The 15,400-nt window shown below is 40.3% G+C and overlaps 1 protein-coding gene across 2 annotated transcripts; it reads right to left on the bottom strand.

Moving 5' to 3' along the window:
• Window positions 1-6,353: 6,353 nt before the first annotated feature.
• Window positions 6,354-14,890, bottom strand: mrgbp (MRG/MORF4L binding protein). 2 transcript variants are annotated; one of them, XM_063893053.1, is made up of 6 exons: window positions 14,652-14,890; window positions 12,680-12,801; window positions 12,411-12,492; window positions 11,251-11,325; window positions 10,782-10,861; window positions 6,354-7,629 (listed from the first exon to the last, which is right to left on the bottom strand). In XM_063893053.1, exons 1-6 carry the CDS (start codon window positions 14,791-14,793, stop codon window positions 7,570-7,572), a joined length of 561 nt encoding a protein of 186 aa, XP_063749123.1. In that variant the 5' UTR covers window positions 14,794-14,890; the 3' UTR covers window positions 6,354-7,569. The 2 variants fall into 2 exon arrangements, with proteins under 2 accessions (XP_063749123.1, XP_063749112.1); XM_063893042.1 differs by lacking the exon at window positions 6,354-7,629 and having other exon boundaries at window positions 9,324-10,861.
• Between the last annotated feature and the right edge of the window lie 510 nt (window positions 14,891-15,400).

The following is a 15,400-nucleotide window of genomic DNA, read 5'->3' as shown; positions in this document are numbered from 1 at the left end:
CAAATGCGGCCCGCAGGCCATTTTGAATCGGCCCTCTGCAAATTCTAACAGTATAATGGAATACGGCCCACAAATTAAACCTTTGCTTGTCTTATATTTTACTTCTCAAATAGATATGTTCAAATCTATTAATGAGCCCAATTTAAAATCAATTTAGTCATTTAGAATTCAAAACATTTTCTAACAAATCTTAGTTGATAATAAAAACCAATAACTTATTTCTATAACCAGCTTGAAATGGAACCTTCATATTTACTCTTATCAGCAATCTGAGGCTCCTGTTTTAAGGACTGAGCTGCCAACAAAATAAATGGAACCCTAAAGACAGACGTAGGCGTTTTCAAGTATCGCGCATTATTCACCTACATTTGATTTGTTTGATAACTTATAACTTAACTTTTGAGTCAACATTCACCTCTATCAGTGGCCCAGCTCTCCGTATATTTTTCTGTATGTGGCCCTCGGTTAAAAAAGTTTGGACATCCCTGCTGTAGACCATGTAGTCGTAGTTTATGAGTCTAAGCAAATAGACAATCCTAGAACAGCAACATATTATTGGTCATAGTCACACATTTGATCTGGTTACAAGGCCCCAGAAGAACACACGGTGACAGAAGCAGTCACCCAGTGAGGAAGAGGGGTCTTAACACCATTGCAACTCTCATTTTCTGGATGTCTCATGCACATAGTGATTGTTACGTAATGATGTCACTATGTTCCTGACGCAAACAAAGGAGTCCAATGGAGGCGTTTCAGGCGGGTGGGGGAGTTTGTGGGAAAGAAACTCCTTCTAGATGGAACACAGGGATTTTACCCTTTGCAGACCATTTACATGCACTAAAACCCATATAACCACACCACAGGAAAGGGAAGAACCCCAACAAGCTAGAACTTGTTTCTCTACATTAAAGCGCGGTCTCATAAGGACAGCTGGTCTGAAATAAAGTCAACTGAATTGAATCACATGACGTGGCCTTGTGGGAAAGACATCTCATCAGCAAACTCAATTACAAAACAAACTAATTAGACTTCAGGAAATCCAATTTACTGTGAAGTGACTCAGTCTCTGCTGAACAGAAGGACCGGCCCGAGACAGAGCCAGAGGAGGAAACACTTCAGAGGAGAGGCTGGGAGAACAAAGACACGACTCAGGAGACAGGAAGCCTTTGATACACAGGCATCACGCTTCCTGAGTGACCTTTCACAATGATCAATACGTTTGGAAGCGGCAAAATATATCCGTTTTTACAAAGAGTTTTGACAACTACAGAGCCGGCAAGCAAGTGATGAGGAGGAGGAGAGGGAGAGGAGGGGGAGCTGAGAGGGAGAGAGCTGGTTTTGAATAATAAATGAGTTGTTTACTGTCTAAAAGGTCTGGACCACCAGAGTGCGCACACACACACACACACACACACACACACACACACACACACACACACACACACACACACACACACACACACACACACACACACACACACACACACACACACACACACACACACACACACACACACACACACACACACACACACACACACACACACACACACACACACACACACACACACACACACACACACACACACACACACACACACACACACACACACACACACACACACACACACACACACACACACACACACACACACACACACACACACACACACACACACACACACACCTTCTCTTTTCGCAGTGATGCAGAGCGATAATCTGTCGGAAAAACAACCATACAATCGTGACACCAACCTCTTACACACACACACACACACACACACACACACACACACACACACACACACACAGGTTTGTGTGTTTGCTCTGACACCAATAGTCATTGATGCGGTTCAGGATTATACAAAGACTTGTCTCGTCTACCAGCTAAAAAAGACGGAGGCCCCCAGTGTGTGTGTGTGTGTGTGTGTGTGTGTATATTTTATTAGTCTTGTCCCAATTAGTCCCACAGAGACACACTCGCATATATTTGGAGGCATGAGACCCCAGTCAGCTGGGTCTGTGGGGATGTTGACTCTGGTTTGCATGTAAAAGACTTGGTTTTAATAGACGGCGCGTTGTCTTTTATTAAAAAAAGAAGTCAAAACCTAATCCAATTACGGCCGTGACAATGCCATGGGTTTCTTCTAACAGCGTTTGGGTTGTTTTCAGCACGGCGTGAAATAATTGGCAGCTCTTTGATTCTCACTGTGGGAGAAATGTCTTCTTCTTCTTCTTTGAGATTCATTAAACATTGCAGACATAGTGTTTTATTTAATGGGAAAAGTGGACCGGCAGGATTAACCAAGGGGGGCAGGAAGTTTGCCCATCCAGTGATTCTGAACTTGGCTCATGTGTTTCTAAGGGGAGGCGTTAAGGATGACATGTTAGAGGAAATGTAATGTTTCAGTGTCTTTTAAGTGTAGCTGCTCAGAGACTGCATAAGAAAGATGGTGTTATGCATGGTCCTGTCGGTATTCCCGTCGGGAAGTTAAGCTCAATATTCCTGCATTAAATGAGCAGACGTATCCGGGGTTTGTGTTATTGAAACTCAGAGACTTCAGAGACACCGACGGATGAGCGTCTTTCTCCGAGATGAACTTGTCAAAAGTTCAGAGTCAAACCGGAGCAGATTGAGTCTTCAGCTGCTAAAGCTGCTCTGTTCATTAGCATCTCAGCAACATTAAAACACACCCCCTCACACACACACACCGACACACACTCAGCTGTTTGACTCAGTGTGTAAACCCCCAGCCAGTGCACGTACACACAAACACACACAAGATCGTCTTTGTAATCATCGTACGCTGCACAACAGGAGGCCTGGGACCCTGGGTGTGTGTGTGTGTGTGTGTGTGTGTGTGTGTGTGAGGTTTGATTAAAAAGCCCTTTTGTGGTTTTGAGATGCTAATCTTTCTATTATCAGCAGGATAAAGGGGAGTTTAGCTGCTTAAAGACAAACAAATGACTCCTGGCACACACACACCATACATGGCTAATGAGTGCTTTGTGTGAGAGCCTCTATGTGTGTGTGTGTGTGTGTGTGTGTGTGTGTGTGAGTGTGTGTAGATTTTTTTTCTACAGGGAATTGACAGGGAAATGTCTAAATCTGTGTGTGAGCTCTCAGGCCTCACAGCTACACCTGAAGAAGAGATCCCATCATGTTGGCGACAGGAAGCATTCATGGCGTCACTTCTCCTGTCAGCTTACAACCAGAGGGCCGCGGTGATGTCAGCGGGGGGGGGGGGGGGGGGGGGGGGCTGAGAGGCAAGTCCAGGATGTATGTAGAGTCCAAACGCCTCTCAGGAAAAGGAACTGGATCCAGAGAGCTTTTTAGGAGGTGGGACGCAGTTTTTTTTGTTAAAAGACATAAAAGGGCCCTAGCTTTTTGTTGTTTATATTTCTATGCATGTAAATGGTCTGCAAAGGCTAAAATCCCAAATAGCGCTCCAGAGGGATTTTCTCTCCCACAGACTCCCCCCCGACTTACACAAGGAAACAAATCATGAACAAATGTTTGATTGTTGTTTGATTTCCATGCGGATCCTCTGCTGGAACTCACACTATCCATCATGGTCCTCCACATGTGAACAGGAGGGCAGAGGGTTCACTGCTAATGCTCTGACTGGAATATGAAGTCCTAAGTAAGTGTGTTAATGTCCCTGTGGAAACCTACGAGGGGAATAATTCATGACTTTAGACGTTATATCACACTCAGGTTCTCTTGACGATGGGGAGCTCCTTCTCCTCTTTTCATCTCGCCTCACTTTCTTCTTCAGATTTTTCCTTCAGTTTCAGTTCAATTCCCATCTGTCACTTTCTCTCTCTCACGCACTCTCTCTAAATGAGATGCACGTCCACTTCAAAGACAAACTGCATCACTATTCTGCAGGAGAGATGGAGGAAGGGTTTGATGGACGGACGGAGGAGGTCTTTAAGATGGAGAGAAGAGAGGGTAAAAGGTGAGATGGAGAGAGAAGCAGTAGGAGGATGTTGAAGTGGTGGGAGGATGTTTCAGAAACTGTCTTCCTGCATAAAATATTCTTTTTTTGACGGAGCCACAGGTCATCAACACCCCCACAAGTTTGCACAAACTTCTTAAAAAAAACCTGGAGACTTGTCTGAACCAAGGATCAATTCGCTGAATCGTGCTGAAAGACAGAGTCCCACTTCCCCTCCAGATATCTTTGCAAATGAACTAGATAGAGCTTTTCATAACATCCTACTATGAAGCAAACAAGCAATGTTGACGCAATCACAAAACCTCGTTCTGCTTTATTGCTTTTCATGAAGCAAGAGGATGATCATATGAGAGATGAACATTAATGTCATTTATCCACGGGGGTCGACAGGTGCTACAGCGGCCCAACACATTTCCATTAGGAGAAACACGCTCAGCTTCAGAAACGACGCAAATATAAAAACACACACGTGCTGATGAAGACCCATCTTCACCAAGCATTTTTTCCGTAGGAACTATACAGGTTGTCCAGGTGTGGTACTTTAAAATGATGCTGTGTGCACCAAACATATCTGCCCTCTCCCGTTTGCTGTAAAAAATGTGCATTTCTGGAGATAAAAGAGCAAACTGAGGTTCATTTTGAGTTACATTATGATGCGTCTAAGCTGTTTTAAAAACGATGCAACGAGTATACAGTTGTTTGCAATAAACAGTTTTGAAATAAATACGCACAGGCTGTTCTACACACATTTAGAGATGTGTGTGTGTGTGTTTTTAACGGTGGACCAGAAGGACCTGTGCGTGTGTCTACTTACTTGTTTACATAATCCAGTATGAATAAACATGAGATGATTTATGAATAAACATGTCCGAGGCTGCACTGTGAACTAAATTGATGGTCTTTCTTTCAAAATAAAGTTGGAAACATAATCACATCTCTTTAGAAAAGACACGAAAGTGGACTGAGTCAAGAAGAATATACAAATTGAAATCTTGTGAACTGTTTTCTTACAGAACGATAATTAAATATGTGACTATATTTAATCATGTGAATATGCTCTTTCAACAGTCCTATAGCCTGAAAGTCTGCAAACCCAACACCCTATAGATTTTCAAAGTGCGGTACTTGGAGGTATCTTAAAAAGTGTGCTAAATATATTCAAATTGATGTGGCCAGGGAAAGGAAAGTTTGGGGCTCTCTGCTGGAGCTGTTACCTCCGCGACCCTGACGGAAAAGCGGGAGAAGATGGATGGATGGATGGATATCTGTTAAGGGAACATTACTAAGGCATATTTTGGCATCAGGCTTCTCTGAACTTTGTGGAAAATGTACAGATTTAAAGAAGAAGAGGCTGGCAAAGGTGTTGTGTGTGTTTGTGAGTCTTTACACTTCCTGCTGCACGGGAAATTTCATTTTAAAAATAAATTCTGAGATATGATTTAAAGCACGGCCAACAGCGGGAATAAAAAAAAGTTCCCCTGTTGGCTTGCCGGTCCACGGTTGGTGAATGCAGAGGCACACACACTCTCACACACACTGCTGGGAACTCTCAGCGGTTGATGAATATTCATGCAGCATTTCTGTCGTTAGTTCTCACACTCGTTCTGTTTTCCTCTCCGTCAGACTGACAGCTCTCTCGATTGACACTCGATCGCTAAGCTTCTCCTCTTCCTCTCTCCTCCTCTCTTTTTTTCCGTCTGTTTTCTCCCACCAGGCAGCCATTACTTCTGGACTCCTCACTTCCTATTCCATCTTCTCTTATCCTTTCATCAGTAATTACCTTGTTCATTATTCGTCCTTCACCCCTTATCCATCTGTCTCCTGATTTCTTCCTCTCTTTCTCCTTTCTTCATTTATTCCTGCTAATCTTCTCCGTCCTAGGTCTCCTTTCCTTGTTCCTCATGTCATTGTTCCTTATTTATCTGCTTCCCTCCTTTCTTTGTTCTTTAGGAGATTATTCTTCCTCCTTTCTGTAATTATACTTCCTTGTCTCCTCTTCACTTTTCCTTTCTTTTTTCCTCATTTATATCCTCCTATCTTTTCCTTATTGGCTGTCTCCTTTCCTTGTTTCTACTGCATTATTCCTACTTCATCTCCTTCATCTTTTGTCTCTTTTCCTTGTTTCTCAAATTATAATCCTTCCTTCCTTCCTTCCTTCCTTCCTTCCTTCCTTCCTTCCTTCCTTCCTTCCTTCCTTCCTTCCTTCCTTGATTGATTTGTGCTTCTCTTCTCTGTCTCCTTTCCAAGTTCCTCATTATGTTATCCTTCCTTCTTCCCTCTTCTACTCTCTCCTCTTCTTGTTTCATATCTTTTCTCCCCGTGCTGTTCTTTTGTAAACGTCATATTTGTCATGATAAACGAGACATTTTTAAGGACTTTTTATTTGGCTATGGAAATTGTGATGGTTGTTGGTTCATTATTTCTGACATTTCACAGAGTACAAGATCAATCAAAAAGCTCAGAGACTCGATATAATTATATGGTTATATAATAAGCAGTTGAAGCCCTAGAAAAAGATGCATAAAGACCAAAATGCAACTGCAGAGATTGACTGAAGGGCAGAAAAGTGCACATGCATCATGGTAAGATATATGACTCACAGGTCACTCACTTCATCTTAATACAGATATAATGCAGAACTACAGCTGATCATGGACACAGATCACTTATCAGGTCCTTTATCTAAAGATGCATCAACAAAAAGTATCAGTGCATGTGTGAAAGACATGACTTACACATTGCTGCGAATTAAAGCAGATGCTAAAATGAGTATTAGTTCCAAGAAGTGGAAATACAAAACTACTTGATAGAAGTCATTTTAAATTCACCATGAACTCTTCTATGGATGATTGTTGAAACTTCAAGCATCAAATGTGTCTTTATATATTATTTATTTCCTTATGAAACAAATAAAAAAAAGTAAGCCGTCACTTTTGAACCAAAAATAAGAAGCTGCTCTAGAAGTCGTTTCAAAATAAAGGTTTTTAAGAATTTATATGAAAAAAAATCGTCATTTTTCTTAACTTTTCTGATGAATGTCAGACATTTTACTACTTTCTATTACCTGTACAGTTAGTATTCGAGAGAGGCAAAGCTTGGCATGCAAACTCACTCACTAAGGCCTGCAGCAGGTTGTTTATCAGGGCTAAATACTCACACAGAAATAAACCACACAACACATTTTACACAACATTAACTGCAACCTGCACAACACCAACTCGTAGCTGTCACACACACAGAAACCAGCAGACAGACAGGCAGGCATGCAAACAGAAACATTTTAACTCACTTTTTATGAAGCTGAAGCTCTTTTCTTCACTTCATAGACGACATATCCACGTCACAAAACGTCCTACAGAACATGTTGATATGCTAATGTCATAAAGTTGCTAACTCCCGTCCAAAACTTGAAATAACTTGATAAACTTTAAATTTTCTACAGCTAATGTGCTTTAAGGACGACTGGTTTAACTTCTCAATATAGTCCATTGGTTCCTCATCAGCGGTAGTTTGTGTTGACAGGTAATCAGAGGTGATTAATTCCACCTGGCGTCGTCTTCTCCTCTCTGGGTGTAATACCATGTCCACCACTAACACCATCTGTCGTTCACCAGCAAGTAGAATGGAGGGGGCGCTGTTTCACCACTTGTTGCGAATCTAATGAAAACTGGGAAGAGAAGAAGACAATGTAGTTAATAAATAAAGCTACTAAACTAATAACTACCACTAACTAACTAATAAAATAAAGGGCTTTAGTTTCAATTTAACTTTTGTTCTTGTATTTTCTACCTTATTTTATTTTTCTAATTTACTTGGCTTTTTTAGTTACTGTTTTTAAATGTATTTATCTTTTATAATGCATTACTGTTTTTTACAAAGCACATCGAATTGCCTCGTGCTAAAATGTTTCGATTAAAAACAATAAACGTGCCTTGACCATCAGTAGATTGACAACAGTGGCACAATTTCTTCAATTACTAGTCAATTTTGACATTTTGGGCATGTAATAATTCAGACTAGTGAGAAAAACCAATAGAAATTATAATAATGTAAGTGTTTTTTATAACTACTTTGTCTATTAACATCGATAGATTGGTCTTAAATTCACCAATAGTCAGAGAGAGAGAGAGGGGAGAGAGAGGGAGAGAGAGGGGAGGGAGAGAGAGAGCTTCTAAGTTCTACGTTTTATGTGCATCAATGATGTACTTTTCTTTTGGTTTATTCTTATGTTTTAATTTCTTATTCGGTTAGAAATCAATGCATCACCGTCAGGTAAGAAATCATGTTTTGTTAAGAGATGGGGAAAAGGCAGCAGTAAGGAGAGGATGTGATGTTATTTGCAATATTAATTATATTGTAGCAGAAAATAAATACTTCTGCACATTCAAATGGTCCCTAATACAGCCAAAGACTCTCTAATGAAGAGTCCATAAAGGACATGAAAGCTGAAGAGATGAAAGCTGAACTCCTGGAAGTTTCTCACTTTTATTTGATACCTGTGTTTGTTCATACACTGACCTTACTCTCACATCTCCTCACGTTTAAATTATTTATCGCTGTTATTTAGCGATTTGCTGAACGACACCGCCTCCAAAGGATTTTCAAAACGTTATACATAACAGCTGTACATTAATAATGTAGGCGCAGCTCCTCTTTTATTTTGCCATTCTGATTTAAGATCCAAATGTTTTGAATTTTAAAAAAAAGAAGTGTTTTCGTCCCACAGCAGGATGACAGCGCCCCCCAGTGGCTGCGTGATCACACTGCAGCTTCCTCTAGGCACTTCATTGTGAAATGTACCAATCTTTTCAACGCGTTCATCCTGAATGAAGCTTCAATTTCACATTAGAGGTCGACTGTATTGTTTTTATTTGGATATGATGTGTTATCGAGAGCAAAGACATATATTATTTAGCTTTGATATTTAGAATAAATTGATTTTTAAACTTTGAAAGAAGCGGGAAAATTGTGTTCAGTCTCTGGCCGATATTCTTGGTTATTTGAGGTGGAACAAGCATTTCAATCCTTGAAAAAAAGAAAGAAGAAACAATAAAAATTCCAATGAAAGTGCATAAATATAAAATTCACTGGTGTATAAACTGAATTTAACATAGTAGTTGGTCAAACTGTGGATCATTTAACTGCTTTAAATACTTTAATATATAAAATACATCTTGCTTTAAATGCTTATCTGTTGTATATGAAATGTTATTCTTTAAAGTAGCTGGCTGATAAATATTGAAGGGCACAGTATTTCTCTTTGCATTGTAGCGCAGTAAAAGTATAACGTAGCATCAAATAGAAATACTTGTACACAAATAAAGTACTGAGTTACTTCCCGGTTGAATAATGCAAAGCGGAGACGTTACTGATCATCTTTAATGACACCAACAGCCTCAAACATCAATAAATTAACATGTTACTGAAAAATTAAAGGGAACAGCGTGTCATTTCCCCATTAGCTGAGACTGAAAACCTAAATATATATATACAGTATATATATTTAGCAATAGCATACTGTGACACAACCCCTCTGCAGTCACTGTCAGAAAATAAGACCAAAGGACAACAAAATACTCAGTAAACTTACAAAATGTGAAAACATCCATAAATGGAGAATAAAGAAAATATGACCGCTGAGATTTATTGCATTAAATTTAACAGTCAGACGATAAAATCCTCAAAGACACGTCACACAGGACTGAGCTGACTTCAGATGAGCCGAGTCTTTCTCTGGTCTCTCCGGCTTCATGTTTAATAATCATAGCAATAAAAAAACAAACAATTGTGCACCAATAAAGATATAGAATTGATAGATCCTGTGGACTTTTAAAACAAAGGATATTGATCTCTGATTGAAGCCGTATTACAGTATTTTTCTAGGAGAATATTAGCTGTAAATGGGAATATGGATTTCATGTTTTCATTAGCACGAAAGACAATACCCATGCTCTTTAAAAGGCCATTTCACTGACTATCCACCCCCTTCCAGATGTTAAGGAGCTCTACTGCAGATGTTGTATCATGTTTTTCCAGAAGGAGCCGTTTGTGTGAAGTCTGATAAATGTTCTCAAGTGGGTCAGCGTCAGAGGATAAAGACTACGAGTTTAAAAAGTAAAAAACATCTGGAAAGAAAGAGGTGAGATTACCAGACGTCTGCCTTAGCCGCTACTAGCATCGCACACTTCAAACCTCTAGGCAAATTGTTGGCTGTTGAGTTGCATTGTGGGTAATGTAGGCGGCAGGTTTCGACGGAAACGACAGACATGCGCTGGATAGAAAAAGGACGATATCTCATGAGCCTGACAGCGTTAAAGAAGTGCAATTATGAATGTGGTTTCTTTTTTAAAGCGGCTGTAAGCACACTGTAAAAAATGACCCAGATTAAATCAAACGCACCCTGAACAAATGAATAAAAAGACAAATCAAAATTGAACGACACGTTGTGTTGCTGTCGGATATTCGGCAGGATCGTGCAGCTGCAGGGACAGAACACAGGAAGCGCCTCCTCCACTTCCTCCAGTTTCCCTGTTTGCAGTGCGGCGGGCAAACACAGCTCACAGGTTCCAATCCCGTGACGTTAGACTCTTCTTCACTTCTTTTTTAACCGCAGTTTCCTCCCCCACTTCCACCACACACTTTGTCTCTCTGTTTCTCCACCTCTCAGGTGCGTCTCCTCTTGGCTCCCCCCGGGCTCGCGGGATTGGAAGACGACAGAAGTTTCTCCGCAGCTCGACTCCTCTTCCTCTTCTCTGCCTCCTTCCCTCCTCCGCCTCCCCCTCCTCCACCTCCTCCTGCCGCTGCTCCTCCTTCACTCACCCCCTTCTCCTTTTCCCGCTCTCTCTCTTTTTCCCGACTGCTGCTGGTTCGCTCCGACATCTTCACTGATGAGTTACTGCCTGAAGACAGAGACAGAGAGACAGGAAGCAAAGCCGAGTTAAGATATCAACATCGTACTGACACAGATCTTAAAGAGTGCTCTCCTGCTGATGGTCAGGTGTATATCAGTATGTAGTGTCTCTCCTGGGACATGTCTCCGTGCTTTAATGTTCAGAAAGCTCTTTATGTTCCTCATACTGCCTGTGCTGCAGCACCTCTCTTCACCCTCTGTCTGAAATCAGAGCCCAGTCTGCTCTGATTGGTTAGCTGGCCGGCTCTTTTGTGATAGGTCAAACGCTTGTAGATGTCCCGCCCCTTAGCCTAACACGTATGATGTGTTGGAGCGCTAGCCAATAGAAGCGCCAGTGTTACAAAGTAATCAGTTGCTTAAGAGGGACAGGAGTAGTACCTTCTTCATGTGTAGCTGGAGGTTCCCTCTCCATCCTGAACTCTTCTTTGGTCTCCTCCTCCGAGCCCAGCTTCCCTACACAAACACACAGACAATATAAAGAGCGTTTAAAGGAGTAAAACCTCTAGGACTTCAGGGACTCACTTTATCAGAAGCTGATGCTTCTGAAATATCTCATCAACTATTAACTCTAAACTGTAGTTCAGACATTAATGTTCCTCTCAGGATGCACCTCAACAATAACCTTTATGTAGGCTTTCTTTTATCTCTGGATGTATAGATGTTATTCCTGAGCCCTAGCTTGAAAGCAGCTAGCTATTAGCACTGATAAGTCATTACAGATACTGTTAATTAGTTTAGCACCTTCACAGAATCTGTCTTTTGCCCAGAGTTTCAAATGCAAGGGATGTTTCTTTTGTGAATTTGAGAATAAAATTAGATGCACGAATAAGACAAATCTAAACATGTGTACAAGAATCATACATATATGTACAGTACAATTAAAAGCGAAAGAGTGTAAGGGTGTAGAATTGACAGCAAATAAACAGCAACAGATTTGATCGCTGTGCACCAGAGTACAAATAAACACGTTAGAGTTATGGCTCCACATCCTCAGCAACTATCAATGTGTGAAATGTAAAATAAAAAAGGAAAGGAACTGAGGGCCATTCAACACATCTGAAGCCATATTGTTATGACCATAACCTGAAAGAAGCTACAACCAAAGCAGACTGGAGCTGGAGAGTGTTCCTTTCTCCAGCTCAGCACTTTGAATGTAAAGAGACCTCAGAGGAGGAGCTCAGGAGGACTTCACTTTCTCCAGAGGACTACAAACCGAGTCATCCCTTTCTTCTAGCCGATAAGCCACACCAAAAAAACCACCCGGGTAAAACTTTGATTTATTAACTTGTTTATTTTCAGAGCTTTTTTTGTTTGTTTATTTGGTTTATTCCTCATACAACTTTGAGTTAGTGAAGGCCATCGGGCTTCACTGGGGTTGGTGACGGGTGTTCTCTGATATACATGCTAAATTGAACAAGGGTTCCTTGATTTTTGTATCTTCTACTCCTCATTTTAAAAAAGTACTACTAGTGCACATATATTAAGATAATTGTATTGTGTATTAAGCTAGTGTAAGTAAGCTATATTATTATGCTCACCTTCTTTCACTTCCTGGATGATGTCATCAGGCAAAGAGAAGCTCTTCTCTGTGTTTGGAAACGGCAAAATCTCCGACTCGTGCTGCATCACACACACACACACACACACACACACACACACACACACACACACACACACACACACACACACACACACACACGCACACAATATGTTGAGCATTAGCTGACTGTGTTCACCATCTCTGAATCTGTGTGTGTGTGTGTATAGATATATATATATATATGTGTGTGTGTGTGTGTGTCCTCACCAGAGCCTGCATGTCGTACATGGTTCCCAGGTGATCCCAGATGACGGAGGAGGAAACCTGCCTCCCGATGTTCTGACTGAACTTATCTCTGATGCAGATCATGTGGAAGTGACGGTTCACTCCTGGAGAAAGAACCAAATAATTGTAAAAAAGAAAGCGTTAACCATCTGACTGCATATAGTATACTAAACTTTGAGCACAGCACGGTTACAACCTGCTTTATATCGCTGAACATGGGGTTCAAACATACCTGGACTGCAATGAGACAATAAAAACAGTGCTCGAAGGAAGACAATATTTACTGTATCAGAATGCCTTCATTCGTCCAACGGAGGGGAAATTTACAATTCAGTACATCGTTTTTTTCAAGCTTTTATACAAGACACCAATGTACTTGACCATCTTACAGCACATTATTAGAAATGTTTGAGAGCTGGTGCGAGTTTAAATGAAGGCTAAACATTTAATATCTTCATGGGAGCATCAACGACAAGTGCTATCAGATGATATTAAAGCTAGACGTTGAGACAGCGCCTTATGATTAAGCAAAGGATTAGAAACTGCCGGCAAACTTTATATTTGACTTTAGCCGTGCATTTAACAAAAGAAGTGCAATTGAACTTCCACAAACTTATTTCCTGAGGCTTATAAGACCCCTGTGAGTCTGAGGGGGCTTTACCTTATACTTTTTACTATTACTCCACTACATTTGTCTGACAGCTTTTCAGATTATCATTCATCCAATTCCTGCCCAGTTAAAAAGCCTCTGAGTCTTGAGAAGCCTCTTGAATCAGCGGGGAAATGCATCTGTACAAAAAGCTGCAAACAGGGCAGTTTATCTGAGGCTCATTAAAATGTGTCTTTTTAGAGATAGCTTATTGTCTCTGTACAAAGCTGCACATACCTGATTATTGAATATGATGCACTGCTTCAGGTTAAACTAACCATCAGTATAAACAAGTTACAATGAGCCTTAAACACTTTGCAGTAAAATGCAATATACACAATAATGCAGCAGGAAGATAAGTCCAACAACATGTTACTTAAGAAAATATTTCAGTGCAGGACTTGCAGCTGAGCATTTCACTGTGTGGGGAGAGTTGTGTTACCTACTTACAGAGGTGGGAAGAAACTAAATACTTTACTCAAGAACTGTACAATTTCAGGTACTTCACTTGAGTATTTCCACTTAATGCTACTTTATACTTGTACTCCACTTCATTTAAAAAGGGGAACCTTAATCCATTACAAATTATTAAACACTTAACTAAATGCATCTCTAAAAACGTCACGAGTGGGATTCATTTTTAAGTCAAATTAATGAAATACTTCATAAGAAGTCAACCAGAAATGTGTTTGTCTACAACAGTCAAATGCCACAATACTATCTAGAAATGTCACATATATTCTGCCAATTGTTATTACCTTTTATACTTTAAGTACATTTGGCTGATAATACGTTTGTACTTTTACTTGTGTATGATTTTGAATGCAGGACTTTTACTTGTACTTCAGTATTTTTGACAATAATGTGTTGGTACTTAAGTTTCTGAATACTTCAAACACCACTGTTTACATACACTATCTAAAACCTTCTTTCCAACAATGTCTGCTGCACTGCTTATTGTCAACAGAAATACAAACACACTACATTCTGTAAGTGTGTCCTAGTTCAAATGTTGTTTTCTCCGTTAAGATTTGTGACGTTCTTTTTGTTGTTGTTGTTGTTGTTGTTAAATGTAGCTGCGTGGTGTCTCAGATCTGGTTTAAATCAGATTAAACTACATTATCTCCGAGAAAACATCTCACTATAGTAAATATCAACATTTCCAGGACCCTCCAGAGGCACTTCATAGGCTCAAAGTCGGTCCGTGACCCCCCGGTTTGGGAAACACTGGTAAACTGGTAGAAGTGGACAGCCGTTAACGACCGTTAAAGCTAACATGCTAACATGCTAACAACCGTCTCTTACCGACAGGTTTGTGTCCGATCATCGCGTGAAACAGACAGACCTCCACCTCGTGGCTCCACACCACCGAGTCCTCCCCGGTGACCAGGCCCGAGTCCGGGGGCTTCTCGTCGGTCTGATTTAGGGTCACATCTGCCTCCCCCATTTTTAACTAAAAAGGGCTAAAAACAGGCAGAAAGAAGAAGCTAACCGAGCTACAGAAAGCTGCCGGTAGCAGGAAGTACAAGACCACTTCCGGGGATTATTTTTTCAGAATAAATGTCACATAAATATTTCCCACAAAGGCTGGGATTTAAATGCCCCATTTCTATGTAATTACGAAGACAGGAAAGAAATGTCACATTTACAAAATGATAAAAGAATGCATGATATAATATTATAATAGTTGAAGGATATATAGTATAAAGGTAATTGATATACTGTCCTATGTATATACATTTCTGCTTCTGTAGTAAAGGTCTGTATTTCTGTTGGTGCAGTATATCAGTATTTTATAGAACCTTCTAACTTATCCAGCACTTTTTATATTGTGAATTATTCGGGGTATTTATAATTTTTCATAGTATTGTGTTTATACTTTTTTCCACCTTTTAAATATTTTTGCCTGAACACTTTGCTGCTGTAACAAAAGCATTTCCCAATTTTGGATGATTAAAGTATCTATCTATCCATCCATTATCCATTTATCTATATGTCAAAAGTTTAACAGCACTGACAGAACATTTCATTTTGCTTTTTAACAAACCAGTAGA

This window comes from Eleginops maclovinus, chromosome 1, assembly GCF_036324505.1.
Source record: "Eleginops maclovinus isolate JMC-PN-2008 ecotype Puerto Natales chromosome 1, JC_Emac_rtc_rv5, whole genome shotgun sequence".
NCBI lineage: Eukaryota > Metazoa > Chordata > Actinopteri > Perciformes > Eleginopidae > Eleginops > Eleginops maclovinus.
The sequence above is the reverse complement of the archived record's forward strand: the minus strand, read 5'-3'. Positions and strand labels throughout refer to the sequence as shown.